We start from the raw sequence: 19,692 nt of genomic DNA, 5'->3' as shown, positions 1-19,692 counted from the left end.
CGTAGCTGGGCATTTTTTCTAATATAAAAGTTCTTCTAGGAACTACTGATCTTCCGGTTTGTTACTGATTTCTTGAATAAAATATGCCTAGGGCATGTTACAATACTGTTAAAAATTACAAACCGAAATGGTGTCACTGCGGGAACCTGTGGGCTCAAAAAGAAACAGGTCCAGGTTATAATGAATATAAAGTGGATTCTTTGAGGCTGCTGGACAGTCTTTCTGCTTGCTCTGGCTCTCCAGCTCCCAGACCAATCAAACAGAATCTGTGCTGCTCAGTACCCCTCAGTCCTGGTCATAGAAGAGACCACTGACCATGGGTTGGATTTTTCAAAAGCACTCAGCTTTTTCAGTGGGAGCCAGGTTTCAGTGGGAGCCAGGCAACTAAATACCTTTGAGAAGCTAATGTGTCAGCCTAATTCTACTCCTATTGAAGTCTGTGGGAGTTTTACTGCCGATTTCAGTGGGAGCTGAGTTAGGCCAATGCTGAGTGTTTTTGAAAATCCGCATGGAGATGCCTGACCACCAAATCCCCAGGGCCTCAGGATTACTGGAAGAACTCGCTGGAAACCTGCTGGAAACCTGTCTTTATGAAGCACTCTGTGGTTTAGCCTTTACCACCAGACTTCTCCCCTTGGACTACCTACAGAAAGCTCCAAAATACCACAAAGTAATCAGACTAGCTGCCCACTCCAGCTCCTAAGTAGTTAACCTAATCCATGTTCAATCCATTCTTCCTTGAGCCCTCCCCCTTCCCCAGTGACATGTTCACCTCCAAACCAGCTAACAGTGACACATACCCCGACCCCATCCCATCGCACAAGTCACTATCCAACAGCTCCATCTACATGCTACTGTTTGTCCCTTTCCTGCCCATCCCCAAGGTGGCACTCTTCAGAAAGAGGTCTTGCTGTTTGGTTTCATCTTGCTAATAATGTAGAACACTACTAAGGCTGAGAAAAGAAATAATAACTTCATCAAAACTAATCCAATTCAATATGACACAATTCCAGGCAAAGGCGACCAGCTGACAGGTCTGCCTAAGCCTTCCATACACTGGGGTCACAGCACTTTACTAACAATAATTATATGTCATAACATCCCAGTGCAAGTGGGTTTGGGTAAACTGAGGCATGGAGCACTTGTCACTTGCCCAAATCAGCAATAGCCTCCCCCACGCCCCAGGAATTTTAACCCTGTCTAACTGCCTTCCTCATATAATTATTCTGCCTCATCCAGAACTAATTCCTGGTATGCTGGGCTTGATGGGTAATGTCACTAGCGTCTTATTGTTAGTGGCACAAACAGCCATATTTTTTTATGGAACAGCAAAGGGAATGGGCATTGTTAAGGTGTTGGTGTTTAGTCTTATTTTCAAAACATACTCAAAAAAACCTGTACATATTTTCAACTATACTGCCGGATTTTTAACAGAAGAACTTACTACAATGGATAGTGGTGGGGTTTGGTTTTGTGTGCATGCATGTGTGTGGTTCTTTATAAGAAAATTAAAATTAGACTGGAATTTTGAATGTCAAATAACCCAGACTACAAGACTAGAAAGAAAACAACCATGGGCTGATAACGCCAGGTGAATGAATATAAAACCAGCATGAAAAATCAAACTTTGCAATCTGTGCACCAGCCCCTACAAATCTCTTTCTTTTCCTCAAAAGAATGGCCACACTGGGTCAGACCAAAGGTCCATCTAGCCCAATATTTTGTCTTCCAACAGTGGCCAGTGCCAGGTGCCCCAGAGGGAATGAACAGAACAGGTAACCATCAAAAGTGATCCATTCCCTGTCACCGATTCTCAGCTTGTGGCAATCAGAGGCTAGGGACACCATCCCTGCCCATCCTGGCTAATAGCCATTGATGGACCTAGCCCATGAATTTATGTCGTTCTTCTTTGAACCCTGTTATAGTCTTGGTCCTCACACCATCCTCTGGCAAGGAGTTCCACAGATTGACTGTGTGTTGTGTGAAAAAACACTTCCTTTTGTTTGTTTTAAACCTGCTGCCTATTAATTTCATTTGGTGATCCCTTAGTTCTTCCTTATTTACTTTCTCCACACCAGTCATGATTTTATAGACCTCTAGCATATCCCACCTTAGTCATCTCATTTCCAAGATGAAAAGTCCTAGTCATTAATCTCCCTTCATATGGAAGCTGTTCCATATCCCCAGTCATTTTTGTTGCCCTTTTCCGAACCTTTTCCAATTTCAATATATCTTTCTTGAGATGGGGGCGACCCCATCTGCTCGCCATATTCAAGATGTGGGTGTGCCATGGATTTATATAGAGACAATATGATCTTTTCTGTCTTATTATCTATCCCTTTCTTAATGAGTCCCAACATTCTGTTCGCTTTTTTGACTGCCACTGCACATTGAGTGGATGTTTTCAGAGAACAATCCACAATGACTCCAAGATCTCTTTCTTGAGTGCTAACAGCTAATTTAGACCCCATCATTTTGTATGTATAGTTGGGATTATGTTTTCCAATGTGCATTACTTTGCATTTATCAACATTGAATTTCATCTGCCATTTTGTTGCCCAGTCACCCAGTTTTGTGAGATCCCTTTGCAGTCTGCTTTGGACTTAATTATCTTGAGTAGTTTTCTATCATCTGCAAATTTTGCCACTTCACTGTTTACTCCTTTTTCCAGACCATTTATTAATATGTTGAATAGGACTGGTCCCAGTACAGACCCTTGGGGGACACCACTATTACCTCTTGCCATTCTGAAATCTGACCATTTATTTCCTACCCTTTGTTTCCTATCTTTTAACCAGTTACTGATCCATGAGAGGACCTTCCCTCTTATCCCATGACAGCTTACTTTGCTTAAGAGCCTTTGGTGAGGGATCTTGTCAAAGGCTTTCTGAAAAATCTAAGTACAATATATCCACTGGATCCCCCTTGTCCACATGCTTGTGGACCCCCTCAAAGAATTCTAGTAGATTGGTGAGGCATGATTTTCCTTTACAAAAACCATGTTGACTCTTCCCCAACAAATCATATTCATCTGTGTGTCTGACAAGTCTGTTCTTTACTATCGTTTCAACCAATTATTTACTATCATTGTTTGAGAGACCTTCCGTGGAGCAGCAGCAGTAACGGTACAGGGTGCACCTGGGGATGTCTCAGGAGCAGAGAGAGGATTTTCTTTCTACTATAGTTTCAACCAATTCTGTTCTTTACTAAAGTTTCAACCAGTTTGCCTGATCCTGAAGTCAGGCTTACCAGCCTGTAATTGCCGGGATCACCTCTGGAGACCTTTTTAAAAATTGGCGTCACATTAGCTATCCTCCAGTCATTTGGTACAGAAGCTGATTTAAATGGTAGGTTACATACCACAGTTAGGAGTTACGTACCACAGTTAGGAGTTCTGCATCAGTATTTGTTTTAGCCACAATGCTATGTTCTTGTTTAAGATTATTTTTAAAAACCAAAACCCACCTTTCTTCCATCACTTAGTGTCCATTGTTATTCTTTAATGTTTGGTATGAATAAAACATTTCACAGCTGACTACCCTGCCCACAGCCCCAAGCTAACTGTGACAATGTTTAAAGACAGCTGTAGATGGAGAAATTCTACTATGATTGGTAATCATGTAATTACAGTGGTGCCTTAGGGCCACCCAAGAATGGAGCCCCATTGTGCAAACACAGAAGAGTAGCTGGGTGCTGCCCCAAGCAGTTTATGGTCTATATAGCCAAGCCAGACAGAGGGTATGGGAAGACGTCTAACACACAAGCAGCATGAACAATGTGATGGCAGTAAATGTTGTATCAGTTCCGCTTATTTCATTTATTTATTTTTTAGTGGGTTTAGCTAGGAGGGGCTCAGTAAAGTGGAGTAAGGGGGACAGGGCAGGGGAAAAGAGAGTGAGAGGGGCAGGTGTGGAGTGAAGCTGAGATGAAGCGACTGTGAGGGAGGAGGACGTTGGAGCAAACAGCCAATCAGCACAAAGCAGAGAAAGTCCAGTCAAAACTATAGCAAGTTCTCTGAATGTCCAGAGGTGGGGGGGGGGAAGGGGTGTGTGTGTGTGTGTGTGCGTGCGTGCGTGCACGCGTACGTACACGGGACAGCAGTTCTTGTATCTTCTAATCTCGTTTCTCCACTTCTGCAGACAGGCTTCTTTTTGTCTGATTCAAAACAAATTCTTTTGCACTAACAGCACCGCTGCAGCTCGATCGTACATTTATGGCACTGAGAAACATGCAGACAAATTTTTCAGAAGCGTTCACTAACTCTGAGTGCATCCATTTTGAGTGCGTCCATCTTAGGCTTTGTCCACACTACAGAGTTTTGTTGACACAAGTTAAGCCAACATACAGCCACCGCTTTAATTAAACGACCGTTGCATGGCCACACTATGCGCCTTGTGTCAGCAGAGCGCATCCACTCTAGCAATTCTTGCAGCGACACAGAGAGCAGTGCACTGTGGGTAGCTATCCCACTGTGCAACTGGCTACCGGGTGCTTTGGGAAGGGTTTGCAATGCCTCATGGGGCAGGTACAGCGTCACATGATGCAGGTTTCCCAATCCCATTGTTCCATGGGCATCCTACTAGATTGCCAGCCGCTTTTCAACTGAAGTGTGGAGGAGGAGGCTGTCTGACAGGGAGGGTGGGCGGGGGGAGTGGGGAGAGACACAGACAGATTGTGTGTTGCTGTAGTGTGTGAGAGAGTGCGGGGGGAGTACGTATATGAGAGAGACAGAGCGTGTGTCGGCTAGGGTTGCCAACTTTCTAATCACACAAAACCGAACACCCCTGCCCCACCCCTACCCTGAGGCCCCACCCCTGCTTGCTCCATCCCTCCTCCCTCTGTCGCTCGCTCTCCTCCATGCTCACGCACTTTCACTGAGCTGGGGCAGAGGGTTGGGGTATGGGGGGAGATGAGGCCTCTGGCTGGGGGTGCAGGTTTTGGGATAGGGCCAGGGATGAGGGGTTTGGGTGTGGGATAGGGCTCCAGGGTGGAGCAGAGGTGCGGCCGGGGGCGGGGGGGGGGGAAATGGGCTCTGGGTGCAGGCTCTGGGTGAGGCCAAAAATGAGGGGTTCAGGGTGCGGGAGAGGGCTCCGGGCTGGGGCTGAGGGGTTTGGAGTGTGGGCTCCAGATGGGGTGTGGCCTCTGGGGTGGGGCCAGGGATGAGGGGTTTGGGGTGAAGAAGGGGGCTCTGGGCTAGGGCAGGGGGGGAGGGTTGTGAGCTCTGAGGTGGGGCCGGGGATGAGGGGTTTGGGGTGCAGTAAGGGGCTCTGGCAGGGTGTGGAGGGTGTGCAGGCTCCGGGAGGAAGTTGGGGTGCAGGAGAGGACTCCAGGCTGGGGTAGGTTGTTGGGGTGTGGGAGGGGATTTGGGGTCCCGGCTGCACTTACCACGGCTCCCAGGAAGTGGCCGCCAAGGCCCTGCAGCCCCAAGGCACATGGGCAGCCAGGGAAGCTCTGTGCACTGCCCTCGCACCTGCAGGCATCGCCCCCGCAGCTCCCATTGGTTGCGGTTCCCAGCCAATGGGAGCTGTGGAGCTTGCACTAGGAATGGGGGCAGCACACAGAGCCTCCTTGGCCACCCATGTGCCTTGGGGCTGCAAGGACCCGGCAGCCGCTTCCGGGAGCCACACGGAGCTAAGGTAGGCAGGGAGCCTGCCTTAGCCCTGCTGCGCCACTGACCAGACTTTTAACAGCCTGGTGGGTGGTGCCGACCAGAGCCGCCAGGGTCCCTTTGCGACAGTCGGAAACCGGACACCTGGCACCATAATGTCAGCATGCTGTCTCTTTAAGTTCAGACAGCAGCAGGAAGCAACCAGTCCTGAGGCAGGGAGAGGGAGACACCCCCACACACATCACCCCCCGCTTCCCTTCCTGGCGCGGCACAGCACAGCAGTCCCGCACCTCCCACAGCAGCCTGCCTTTCCGCTGTGTTCCTAGCACCAGAGAGAGCAGGATTCCACATTAATGATTTGCCCTTTGCTGTCAGAGCGGAGTGGCATGCTCAGCTGTCAGAATTTTCCATAGCTTTGAAAGTGGAGGGGCACATGCCCGTGTAGTTGTATGCAGGCTGCAGAGGTCAAAACACTGAGCAGAGCAGTCACAACAGGCATTGTGGGATACTGGGGGAGGCCCGTTATGGTGACATAACGAATGGCAGTTTCTACGCTGTCGCTTTGTCACTTTAACTTTTCCCAAAAAGCTTTATGGCTCTCATAGAATATCAGGGTTGGAAGGGACCCCAGAAGGTCATCTAGTCCAACCCCCTGCTCAAAGCAGGACCAATTCCCAGTTAAATCATCCCAGCCAGGGCTTTGTCAAGCCTGACCTTAAAAACCTCTAAGGAAGGAGATTCTACCACCTCCCTAGGTAACGCATTCCAGTGTTTCACCACCCTCTTAGTGAAAAAGTTTTTCCTAATATCCAATCTAAACCTCCCCCATTGCAACTTGAGACCATTGCTCCTCGTTCTTTCATCTGCTACAATTGAGAACAGTCTAGAGCCATCCTCTTTGGAACCCCCTTTCAGGTAGTTGAAAGCAGCTATCAAATCCCCCCTCATTCTTCTCTTCTGCAGGCTAAACAATCCCAGCTCCCTCAGCCTCTCCTCATAACTCATGTGTTCCAGTCCCCTAATCATTTTTGTTGCCCTTCGCTGGACTCTCTCCAATTTATCCACATCCTTCTTGAAGTGTGGGGCCCAAAACTGGACACAGTACTCCAGATGAGGCCTCACCAATGTCGAATAGACTCTCGTCTGGGTGGTTTTGTTTTGTCGGCAAAACAGGAGAGTTTTGCCAACGGAAGTAACATTGTAGTGTGTATACATCCACTATTTTGTCGGCAAAAGCTGCTTTTGCCATTAAAACTGGGTAGTGTAGACAAGGGCTAAGACACCTTGTCTCTGATTTTCAGAGGTGAAGAAGACCCGTGTCCATAATTAATAGCCAGCAGGTAGCAATGCGTTACCTGATGCCATACTTCTAAGGATAATGGTATATTAGTTTAGCACCTCTAGGCTTGGCACTTCATAGCCCTGGCACCTCTGCGCTGCCGGCCAGCAGCTGCCACTCTCCAGACATCCAACCAGTGCTTCATTTGTGCCAGGGCTTCTGGCACCTCTTCCATTACAAATTTAGCACTGAGTCTAGTGAAAGACAGTTAAGCAGAAAAGTATTCCTGAAACAAAAAGAAAAATCCTGGGGAGTAAGATCCACTTGTTCCTGATCTCCAGGAACAGGTGGATCTTCAGCAACAAGTAGTACCCCGCAGACAAGCCTGGACACTGATCAGACAAAACCAGCTGTAAAGAAGCAAAACCAACCTAACTTGACCTCAACAGCCAAGACCAGAGAGGAGGATGAGGGGACAAAGGATCCTATTGACAATATAGGCTCCTTGCAGAAGGTGAGACGGCACTGTATAAGTTTGTGACATCACTGAGCACATTGAAAGTGCTCAGAAATCTTGATGACAGCCACCATTGACTTCTAAGCTAGGAGAGAACATAACTCAGTATAAACTTCCTTTGGTGTATGCAATGTTGTCGTAGCCATGTCGTCCCAGCATATTAGAGAAGCACGGTGAGTGAGGTAATATCTTCTATTGGACCAGCTTCTACTAGTGAGAGAGAGAGAAGCTTTTGAGCTTACACAGAGCTCTAATTCAGGTCTGGGAAAGGTTTCAGAGTAACAGCCGTGTTAGTCTGTATTCGCAAAAAGAAAAGGAGTACTTGTGGCACCTTAGAGACTAACCAATTCTGGGAAACTTACTCAGCCCTGGTGTACACTACAATTACTTCGGTAGAACTACGTTGCTCAGGACTGTGAATAATCCACAACCCTGCGCGATGTTATACTGACTTAAGCACTGGTATAGCCAGCACTATGTCAGTGGGGAGCTTCTCCCGCCAACATAGCAACCGTCTCTCAAGGAGGTAGATTAACTAAGCCGATGGGAGAGCTCTTCATTGTAGTGCTAGAGTGGCTGATGCAGTGTTTTAAGTGTAGACCTGCCCTCAGTGTGTCACTGCTAAATACAAGGTGGAACAGTAAATACGTATTTCCAGGGACCATGCAAGGTGAAGTAGCCCATTAACACCTCTTCAGTCACAGGGAGGAAAGGAAGGGAATGGGGGGGGAGATGGGAAAGGCAGCTGGAGGGGGGTGATATTAGTGTCTCTAAAAATCATGGACTAAATAGCGACCCTGGATTTATGGTTTATTACAACCATCTATAACCCACTAACACTCTCCTCTCTGACTGTAGGAGTGTTAATGAGCCAGTTCATCTTGAAATGTGGTGGTAGTACCTGTTAGCCCTGGTATTAGAGCACTCGCGTGGGGTGTTGGAGACCCCGGTTCAAACCCCGTCCCACGCCTGCTGGGGAGAAAGGATTTGAACTGGGCGTCTGCCAGGAGAGTGCTGTAACCACTGAGCTATGGAGTATTCTGATGTGGGGATTCTCTCTGTCTCTCCTGCAGAAGCTGGTCCACTGTGGATAAATACTTACCTAGTCATTGGGCCAGAGAGCGGATGCGAGAATGTCTATGGCCTGGTGGTTAGAACATTCATGGGGGAGTGCCAGTCTAGTCTAGCCTGGCCCCCTGCTCCAAGGCTGTTTTTGTTTGTTAGGATTACTTTACCTGATGTCATACTTCTAAGGAAGCCTGGATACCGGAATAATAGTTTAGTCAGTGCTTAATTTGTGCCAGGGCTGAGCCATGGCACCTCTATGACTATTTCATTACTTTGGAACAGCTTTGACAGGAGAAAGCGAGGGAGCCTCCTCCCACCCCCTCAGAATACATCATGGCCAGGGGTTAGGGCACCTATCCTAAGAGGTAGAAGACCCCATTCAAATCCCTTTTCCCCATCAGGCAGAGAGGGGAAATAGAATCTGGGTCTCCCAGCTGCTGGACTAAACAGTATAAAAGAGGCTCCTCCTCCTTCTCCCCAGGCATTTGTTGCAAGAGCAGCATAGGCCCACCAGAGTAGAAAACATTTCCAATGCCCCTTCCCCCCCACCCTCCCCCAGCCACCCTACATACATATGGCTGAGCCAAAAAACACTCAACTTAGTGGCACAGCAGTGCCCCCTGGAAGTTGGAGCCCAGGCAACCACCCTGCACGCCCATCACTCAGCCACCTTACTCCAGGAGAGGGTTCCCAACTATCGACCACCAATAGAGGTAGGTGCCTCCCTCTGGCCCAGTTTTAGGTGCTTATCTCCATAAGGGGACAGGGCTTAGCCCCCCCCCCCAGCATCTCCCATTGCTAGAAAGGAAGCTGCCTAAACTAGCCAATCTACCTCTTGTGGATCCCATTCTTGGATGCGTAGCACTCTCTTGTCATTGTATAGGGAGCTAGGCACCTAACTCAGGCTTTGTGGATCCCATTGTTGTTCCAGTCATTTTCCAGGTGTCACAATACCTAAGCCCTTCTGTGAATCCATGACCTAGCACCTTCCAGCTTTTAACAGATAAAAAAAACTAGCAAAACTGCCTGTCAGGCTTTATGACCTGAATATATTCTCTCAACCTCACCAGGCAGCTCCTCAGACCTGCACTTCCTACTGACATCAATAAGAGCGGAGGCGGTTCAGCACCTTCCACTATCAAGTCTTCAAAGAACTTCCTTAGATTGCTCGTTACAGCTGGTTGAGGAAGCTCTCTCACGCGCCACCCTTTCTCCCTTTAGTGGAAGCACACTTCTTTTTCCATAACAAATTTGATTAAAAAAGTATCTGAAGGTAAGACTAGCTATACTTTGGGATACTTAGGGAAATTAAGTCTTTAACAAAATGTAATCCAGCATTCTAATCTTTGCCTGGTGGCTCTTTATTCAACTGCAAAATGTGTTAATTTATTTAATTGTGTCATTTATCAACACAGCACACAATTATTACCACTATATAATGGATTGGAAAGACATACCACAGTTGCCTGTGTAATCAGATATGCTCTTATATTACTTATTTCTAATCACTTTATAGATGGAAAAACAACCTTGCAGGCATAATTTCATGTCCTACTTCTTGAAAATTAAGCAGAAAGGAAATGCACAGATAAAACAACTGTAGACTGCAAGGCTGGTAACACCTGCCTTGAGTTACCCCCTCTGCTATTCCTATAACTGAACTCATTTCCCTGTCCTTTGATATTACATTTCAAACAAAATCTTGAGCAGACCTCATCAAAATAATCCTCCGGGCATTTGATTTCCATTCCCTCTGTCTTGCAAGTACAAATGATTTCATTTTTACATGTACAGGGACATTGAAAAACCCTGAACAGGCACTAGAAGAAGTAGTATGAAATGGAATATTTAATGAAAGGCAGCAGCAAAGCTTTCATAGAAATCAAAAAGCTGCTGGTCTTTAAGTTCACTGAAAGAATTTTTATTCATCTTATTACCCTACAGAATTGCTGTAAATTTCTTCACCACCACCAAGCTTTCATCAAAATCAGACTCTGCAATGCAAGCAAAAGAATTCTTATTAACAGACGAAATGTGATATTTGCTTACTATTCAAAATAAGCAAAACTGAAAGATGAAGTGGATCTAAATGCCAATACTTCACTAAATTAGTAAGGGCACAATCCAGCACGGTGCTGGGTGCCTTCAGCACCTTACAGCCAAAAAGGCTGGGGACACTCGGCACCTTATCTAGGTCCTCATTGTGCAATTTTCCTTGAAGCTTGAGGATAGCTAAAGGTGATACATTTGGCTCTACTATCAACCCAATTTCACCCTAAATTACTCCATCTGAAATTTCACCCAGCAACAGCATAGGATTTCCTTGGAAAGTTTAAGGTAAATCAGCCAAGATATTGAGGTTGGGGGAAGAAGAGAAACTCACTTCTGAAACATCTTCTAAAAATCGCAAGAGAAGTTGGCCTAGGAACCCAATTTATTTTAATCTGTTGGGCTTGATGAAGACTGCTGGCCTTTGAGTGGATTTAGGACAGAATTAGTTAACACTGAACACATTAAGTGTGCAGAGCTTTGGTGCATGTGGCTGTGATGGGGAGGAAAGAGCAGGAAGACACAGGGTAGGAAAGACAATAGCTGGCCAACGCAACAATAAAAATGTATTTGCATACATTGTCACAGCTAATTAGGCTAGTAGCCACCTGTGACTAGTGTGACCACTGAGATCATGCAAACATACCCATCTTTGCTTTTATTTTGTCTCCAACCTTCCTTCTTTATTTATTCCGCTGGGGTATCTAGTCATAATCCTAGACTGAATTATCTGGGGCAGGGAATGCATCCATTTATTAATTTGTGTCATATCTAGCACAGGGGACCCTTTATTGAGCCTACAGGTACCACAGTCGTAAATAAATGGCCTAATTTTGAATGGGGAGAGGGCCAGACAGGTGCGGGGGGTGGGAGGGGGATCCGACTATAAGGAAGAGATCTTTCTGCCAACACATCTATTTAACATGTTCCTCACCCTGCTTTAGCTAGAGACAGAGCCACAAAGAAAGTCTAGTCTGAGGCCCCAGAAGTACGGGCAGAGGAGCTGTGTCAGACTCTCCTATAGATCAAGGAATTAGAAATAGGAGACAGTCTTTCAACTCTGCACGGGTGGCTCAAATTCTGGCAAGGTATGACAGAAATTACTATCTGATCACTGCTCCAATGGCCTATGTGCAATTCATCTGGTAGTTAAGTTATCACATCAAAGTATCATAACTGGCACCCTTTGCGGTAATCAAAGCAGAAGCATCAAAGACTGAATGGGCCTGGCAAAAAACCTACTCTATGGACGGCTGTTCTGTGACTCAGCAGGTCAACGTTGGAGACCAGTTCTGTCAATCTAGCTCCTTACCTGAGCACTGAAGTAGGTGTATTTATGTGTGTGTATATACATAACATACACAATTACACAAACATGTCAACATTTAAGGTCGTATGGGAGGTAGGCATACAGATACCATCATGATGGGCGCTATGTAAGATCTTACCCAAATTTTAATCATTAGTCTGATTATGTTTATACTCATCATTTAATCTTTTAATTTAACATTTGAAAGAGAAAAGACGTTATCGGTAAATTAACATGGCATATAGCAAGGCTTGCAAAACTTGTACACAAGCAACTTTTGGGTACACAAATGTTAGTTTTATTCCCTCATCAATCAAGCTAAGAGCAAGTAAGCAAATTCTGAGCACTGGCTAGTAAATTTTAAGTTTAAATACTCATTTACGGGCATTCACCATCTCAAAGGATCTTTGTTTATTTTACATTAACATTCACATTTGGCAAAACATGTCTTTAAGCATATCAGCATCTATAAGCCAAAACAGTCTCAAGTTGTTTATTAACACTCTTCCCTTCCCCCCGCCCCCGCAGACCAGATTGAGTGTAACATTAATCTAAATAATTACAAGAGAAATGAAAAGCTCTCATTACAAGTACTTATAATTGAAATGGTCAACAATATCTCCTAAATTGATTTGTCTTGGGTCTCAGCTGGTTGCTGAAATAGCTAATGCAAATGAGGAAAATTTTGCCTCTGAACTCATGAGTGCTTCTCCCACTTATTTCAATGCAAGCCACAAAGGTGTAACAGAGGCAGAATTTGACCCTTGGGTCTTCACTCAACTAAGCCTGGAGTAACCCTGCAGTCATTCACTGTCACGGCAAAATTGCTGTTTCAATATAGCACATCAGCTTTCCAACCCCCACCCTCTTTTAGCCAGTCACTGGCATCAAGATGACTTCTTAGAAAACCATCTATTAGACAGTTGGATATATTTAGGGGCAATTCACGTTTATGACCATGTAATCCAGACCTCCATTTACTGCCACCAGTCTCAGGGAAGAGCTACACAGGACAGAGAAATTTTTGTTTAATATAAGAAACAGCCTTATAACAAACAAGTTCCCTGTAACAAAAAGGATAGGTTGATTCAAACATTCCCATAGGGAGAAAAATAGTAACTTAGATACAATAGCACAAATGTTTGATAAGTGTCAAAACATACTAGACCCTTTTCTATACAAAAATTGTGGTTTTCCCCCATTTATTCATGGTGCCTGATTTTTATACATATATGGGATGAAACTCACTCTTATGTAGAGAGTCCACACAAGGCCACTTACCCTAACTAATGGAAGCTAAGTGGTGCAGAGTCTAGTGCAAGCCATCTAGGGTGAGGAATTTCACCAGGACTGAATCAAAAACTTGGTCATAATACTGGAAACAGACACTACGGTTATGCAGCAATGACGTGGTCTCCTTGATATCCAGGAGAAAGCGTGTTCACTTGATGGAATTACTAAAATTTAAGTAATTTAGACCAAATCCAAAAGTGAACTACATTTATTTAGTAAATTGCAAACTTAAAATATCAAAGCTTCAAAATGAATAGTCTATGCATGAGGCATAGCAGTAAAAGGGTCAAATGAAAATAATCAAAACTTGATTAACAGTCCTTATGAGGTTTAGTCTGAAAACAGTGTGGCAAGAGTTAAAATAATCGTTCCAAAAGAGCTCATCTTTATTTCGGTGGATCTGTGTTTATTCCATATTTCTCCTTGAGAAGTTTCAGCTGCTCTTCTTTCTTCTTTGTGTCCATCTTTTGGAATGCCTGTAACAAAATCAACAAACTACATTAGAGAAGAATATTCTTTACAATTTATCATCTCTTACTGAGTTTTTAATAAGGCAGGGGTTCTCAAACTGGGGGTCGGGACCCCTCAGGGGGTGGCGAGGTTATTACATGGGGGGGTCGCGAGCTGTCAGCCTCCACCCCAAAGCCCGCTTTGCATCCAGCATTTATAATGTGTTAAATCTATAAAAAAGTTTTTAATTTATAAGGGGGAGTCACACTCAGAGGCTTGCTATTTGAAAAGGGGTCACCAGTACAAAAGTTTGAGAACTACTGTAATAAGGCACATTAGTTACACTTATTAGGAGATAATACTACAATTAACACAAGTTAACATGTAATTACCATAGTCTTCAATTAAGATATGGAAAAATATCATGATTTTAGGGTAAGTGAAAGTAATTCTTGTCACTACACTGTACAGCATAATTCAATACTGGACAGTGCCCCCAAGAAAGTGTGGCCTAGAAATCTATATGCTTGTCACTGGGCAGAGAACCAATGTCAAGAGCTCAGAGATCATTTCTTCTAACCAAGATCTTGTCTCCTTTGGCAGGGACCCCAAAACTAAGCCTGTGGGAAGCAATGCTGCAATCTGCTCTTTACAGCCCACCTTGCTTCCCCCAGTTCAGTCCAATAAGAGTGTTCTTTGCACAAAAAAGAATCAAAGAAGTTAAAGTAAAACCCTGTTAGCTCATATAGACCATCCCTCTCCAAGTTCAGCATTGTTCTCTAGAATATTTAAATCAATAGCTGCAATAAATCCAAATAATTTTCATTTTAGACTAGAATGAAAAATTGATAACTATTAAATATGTGGTATGCTATTTTAGAAAAACAAGTGTACTTGCCCTGTTTGCATTGTAGTACAAGACAACGAGGTATCTGTTGCACACATTGAATCCTGACAGATGATCACAAGCATTCTTGGCATCAAAGATGTCTTCATAAACGACATATGCTGTTCCTCTAGTCTCTGGAGTGTTTCCACTGCAACATAAGATTGTTTTAATATTAAAACAAATATAAAAGAATCCACTAACAATTAGCAGTGACAGCACAGATTATGGTAACTAATACAACTTTAATAAAAACCAAGACTTCTAATGACTTTTTTTAGACTTTGGTATGGAAAGCCAGGGATGTATCGCAATCTTCATTTATGCTTATTTCTGGCTCTAATTTTGTGAAGTGTGACAGCAGTAACTAGCATGCATAGTATTATATTCCAAGGTCAATTCATCTCCTCTCTAAAAATGATTATGAAAGTGCTTGCTATGCATTATGGCTGTGTCATTCTTGGGAAGCCTGAAAACTGTTACATCAATAAATTGCTTAAGAGCTCAATCTTGTATGTCAAATAAAACGTTTAAAGCTGAAGTATTGTTTGTTATACCACTTCAAGATACCAAGAACCCAAATGGACAGCTATTTCGGCATATCACACACACAGTATGTCTACGCTGCAATTAAAAACCCACAGCTAGCTCGTGTTAGCTGACTCAGGCTAGGGGACTGTTTAATTGTGGTGTAGACGTTCTAGCCCGATCCCAAACGTCTACACCACAATTAAACAGCCTCTTACCCTGAGCCTGAATTATCTGACACAGGGCAGCCACGGGTTTCTAGTTGCATCATAAACATACCCAAAGAAATCTACATTGGAACAATAGGTTTCAGAGTAGCAGCCGTGTTAGTCTGTATTCGTAAAAAGAAAAAGGAGTGCTTGTGGCACCTTAGAGACTAACCAATTTATTTGAGTGTAGCTCACGAAAGCTTAAGCTTTTGGAACAATAGTGCCTCAACCACAAAAACTGTGCTGACAGTAGATACCAGAGCTTAATGTTCCCTTTCTGTTATCTTATTTGTATTGAATTTAAACAAAACCAGGTCTTAATACACAATGAATCAATTAGTGCTTTGCAGACATTTCTTTCAAGATGAAATCCTTCACTTATAACTAAGCATAAATAAAGGAAAAACCTTCATGTTTTAATCTCAAAAGAATATTCAGTATCCTAATAACTAGCAGCTAGACCAGTTTATGTTGTGACGTGTTGGACCTGATAAATTAAGCAAGGTCTGGGACACTTAGTATTTAAGTGTTCATTGGAGATCTTACATCCATCAGCACAGGAATTTGTGTTGCTGACCAGACACAGGATAGTCTTCCCTGATTGAATGATAATGAAGTTTACTCATAACTATATTCACTCTAGCTTTCCTTTGTTCGATTTAAACAATTCTCCTTGTCTACAAGTTAGAAGGGTAGGAAATTTTGCTTGTCTAGCCATGCTACTAATTTAATTTTTCTACTCATTCAACTCAGTCCATTTTTGTTAATCTTTCCTAAATTTCTTTTAATATGTCAAGTTTTCTGGTATTGAGATAGCTAGAACTGTATGCTGTTTTCTAGGTATATCAACTCTATTTTCAGCATGTAGTAGGAGGCCTGCCATTTATGCAATCTGACTGTTGAGAATGTTATGCCTAGCTAATTTGCTGTTCAGTATTCAATGTATCTGTCTAAGTCCTGTTAACATAAGAATGGCCATAGTGGGTCAGACCAATAATCCATCTAGCTCAGTATCCTGTCTTCCAATTGTGGCTGGTGCCAGATGCTTAAGAGGGAGAGAACAGAACAGGGCAATTTATCAAGTGATACGTCCCTTGTCATCCAGTCCCAGCTTTAACAGTCAGAGGTTTAGGCACACCCAGAGCATAGGGTTACATCCCTGACCACCTTGGCTAACAGCCATTGATGGACCTATCCTCCATGAACTTATCTAGTTCTTTTTTGAACCCTGTTATATTTTGGCCTTCATAGTATCCCATGGCAATGATTTCCACAGGTTGACTGTGTGTTATGTGAAGAAGTACTTCCTTATATTTGTTTTAAACCTGCTGCCTATTAATTTCACTGGGTGGCCCCTGGCTCATGTGTTATGTGAACAGGTAAATTAACACTTCCTTATTCACTTTCTCCACACGATTCATGATTTTATGGACCTCTATCATATCCCCCCTTAGTCATTTCTTTTCTAACCTGAACATTTCCAATCTTTTTAATTTCCCCTCATATAGAAGCTGTTCCATATCCCTAATCATTTTGGTTGGTGTTCTCTGCAGCTTTTCCAATTTAATATATATATATATATATATATATATATTTTTTTGAGATGGGGCGACCTGCATGCAGCATTCAAGGTCTAGGTGTATAATGGATTTATATAGTGGCATTATGATATTTACTGTCTTATTATCTATCCTATTTCTAATGGTTCTTAACATTGTTAGCTTTTTTTGACTACTGCTGTCACACTGAGTGGATGTTTTCAGAGAACTATCCACGATGACTCCAAGATTTCTTTCTTGAATGGTAACTGCTAATTCAGACCCCATCATTTTGTACATATAGTTGGTATGGTTTTCCAATATGTATTACTTAGCATTTATCAACACTGAATTTCATCTGCCATTTTGTTGTCTGGTCACCCAGTTTTATGAGATCCCTTTGTAACTCTTTGCAGTCAGTTTATATTATTTAGTCTCCATTGGAATTATCATTCCCAATTCAGTACAGTTTACACTGCATCAATGCATTTCACATCTATTCTCTTCTTTAAGTGATTAGCCTGTGCTATCTTATGGAGAGAACAGACTACAATATTTATATCTCCTCCAGTTTGACTTCAAAGGCAGCTCTATGATTCACTTAAAGAGAACCTTAAAGTTCCACAAAGCCAAGACTGTTAGATCAACAGTATTTATTGTAATATTGTAAATTCCCACTAGGTAGAAGGGTCTGTTTTCTCCAAAATAACTCTTTAAATATTTTAAAGTGAAAACTAGCCATGAACTTTGTTCACATTGACCTCTGTCTTTGATACACTTAAACTATGAAGCAAATTTGTTCAAAAGCCACTAGGAAAAATGGCAGATCATATTCAGTGAATGTTTTTATTACATGTTTTTACTGAGTACTAACAAAAATGAAATGCACTACATATGAGTTCTTCACTAGATTGCTGGTTTGTCTAGTAGAGAGAAATAGAGTCATATTGTTTATTTCACCTCCCATTGCACAATCCAATATCGTTTTCCCCTACCTTTCAACTTTTATCTGCTATGAGTACACTTGCCAGAGGGTCTAGTATGCTTACAGCTAAAGTCAAAACAGAGGAGTTTGGCATCATATTTCTGCAGAAAATGTCCTGCTGCTCACACTGATGGATATTTAGAACACTTCCTACAATTGTACCCAATACTTACTGCTACGTTTTATAATTAAAAGACTTACACTCTGATTTGCCGAATAGGTCCATATTTTCCAAAAATATCATACATTTCCTCAGCTGTAATTTTGTATGGTAAGTTTCTGATATATAAAATCCGATTGACTTCAGGAGGCAGCCGAATCTAAAATAGAGACCAGTTACATTTAGAATACTCACTTCCAGAATTAATGCATCAAATGTAAATATCTCCCAGTTACCATACACCCTCGGTCTCACAGACCCTTTTGTGATCACACAACATCCACTAACAACTGCAGCACTTGCTTGCATGGAAAAACATTAGGAAAGAATTTGAGGTATCTGTAGCTCTATTGTAATGCAATTTAGTGGCTGGAAACCAGGAGAGTAGTACCTGGTGACCAGCCATCTCTTTGTGGACCACAGACTAGTTTGAGACCCTATGGTCTCTAAGTAAATGAACAGAGTCTAAGGTCAGAAGGGACCACTAGGATCATCTAGTCTGACCTCCCGCAAAACACAGGTCACAGAACTTCCCCAAGTAATTCCTGTTTGAACTACAGAATATCTTTTAGGAAAACATCCAGTCTTGATCTGAAAATTGCTAGTGATGGAGAAGCCACCACAATCTTTGGTAAACTGTTCCAGTGTTGGAACCCTCTCTGTTAAAAACGTATGCCTTTTTTCAAGTCTGAGGGCAGGTCTACACTACCACTTATGTTTATATAATTGATGTTGCTTGGGGGTGTGAAAAAGTCACCCTCCCCCTACACCCCGAGTGACGCAAGTTACATCAACCTAAACACCGGTGTGGACAGCATTGTCGGTGGGAAACGCTCTCCTGTGGACATAGCTACTGGCTCTTGCAGAGGTGGAGTAATTATGCAGATGGAAAATCTCTCTACTGTTGACAGCGTGTCTGGTGAAGACGCTCTATCGGTGCAGCTGTGCCAATGTATCACTTCTAATGTAGACTAGCCCTGAATTTGGCTAGCTTAAGAACCAGTGGTTGGAAAGTTGATTTCCCTTTGCTTGTAACACTGAAGAGCCTATTATCAAATATTTGTTCCTCTTATGGGAGTTTACACTCCGTGGCTCAAGTCACCTTTAACCTTGTCTTTGTTATGCTTAACAGATTGTGCTCCTTGAGTTGATCACTATACAGGATATTTTTCAACCCTTTGATCACTTGCACTGATCTTCCCATATGTACATAATTTCCAGTCTTGACGCTCTGCCTTGGGGCTTTTGATGAGCCACTTAAAGTCTCTGCCAATGCATCAGAGCAATAACGCCTCTCAGCTAGGTAATTATTTGGCTCTCTCAGTGGAGTGTCCCATGACACAATACGCGGGTAACGGGACGAGATACTACGGTCTGTGACAAGCAGGTCGGACTAGATCACCTAAGGGTCCCCTCTGCCCTCAAACCCCAGGACACGGGTGTGAAGTGCGTTGGCGGCACAGGACCAGAGGCTGCGAAGCGCGACACGGGGGAGCCACAGACCCGGTGCACGCAGCTGCCCCACAACGCGCCTCCGGGAGCTCGGCCGGGGCCTGATCCTGGGGGCCTGCTCGGAGCGCGGAACAAGCCGACCCCCAGCCCGGCTCAGCCGGGACGCCCCGCACCCGACCCCCACCGCCGCGTGAGCCCGTGGTCCCTGGGGCTGGCGGTCTGGGCGCCGGACAAGCCAGCGAGACGCTTCCCCGCGCGGAGGGCGCGCCTCAGCCGGGCGCGGGGAGGGGGGCAGGCGGGGCCGGCCGGAGCCGCCCGGGGCTGGGGGCAGCCGCGTTTCCCGCTCGGCGGCGGCACGACT

At 44.0% G+C, this 19,692-nt stretch overlaps 1 protein-coding gene across 1 annotated transcript in view; it reads right to left on the bottom strand.

Moving 5' to 3' along the window:
* Positions 1-11,992: 11,992 nt before the first annotated feature.
* The window catches only part of SF3B6 (splicing factor 3b subunit 6), a 7,863-nt gene continuing 163 nt past the window's right edge, over positions 11,993-19,692 (bottom strand). Inside the window, exons 2-4 of the mRNA XM_048845661.2 lie at positions 17,921-18,039; positions 14,472-14,610; positions 11,993-13,599 (exon numbers count right to left, since the gene is read on the bottom strand). Of these exons, the coding sequence (XP_048701618.1) occupies positions 13,510-13,599; positions 14,472-14,610; positions 17,921-18,039 (348 nt within the window). The 3' untranslated portion in view covers positions 11,993-13,509. The remainder of the gene's footprint in view (positions 13,600-14,471; positions 14,611-17,920; positions 18,040-19,692) is intronic.

This window comes from Caretta caretta, chromosome 3 (genome assembly GCF_965140235.1).
Source record: "Caretta caretta isolate rCarCar2 chromosome 3, rCarCar1.hap1, whole genome shotgun sequence".
NCBI lineage: Eukaryota > Metazoa > Chordata > Testudines > Cheloniidae > Caretta > Caretta caretta.
This window is presented reverse-complemented; position numbering and strand designations above follow the sequence as displayed.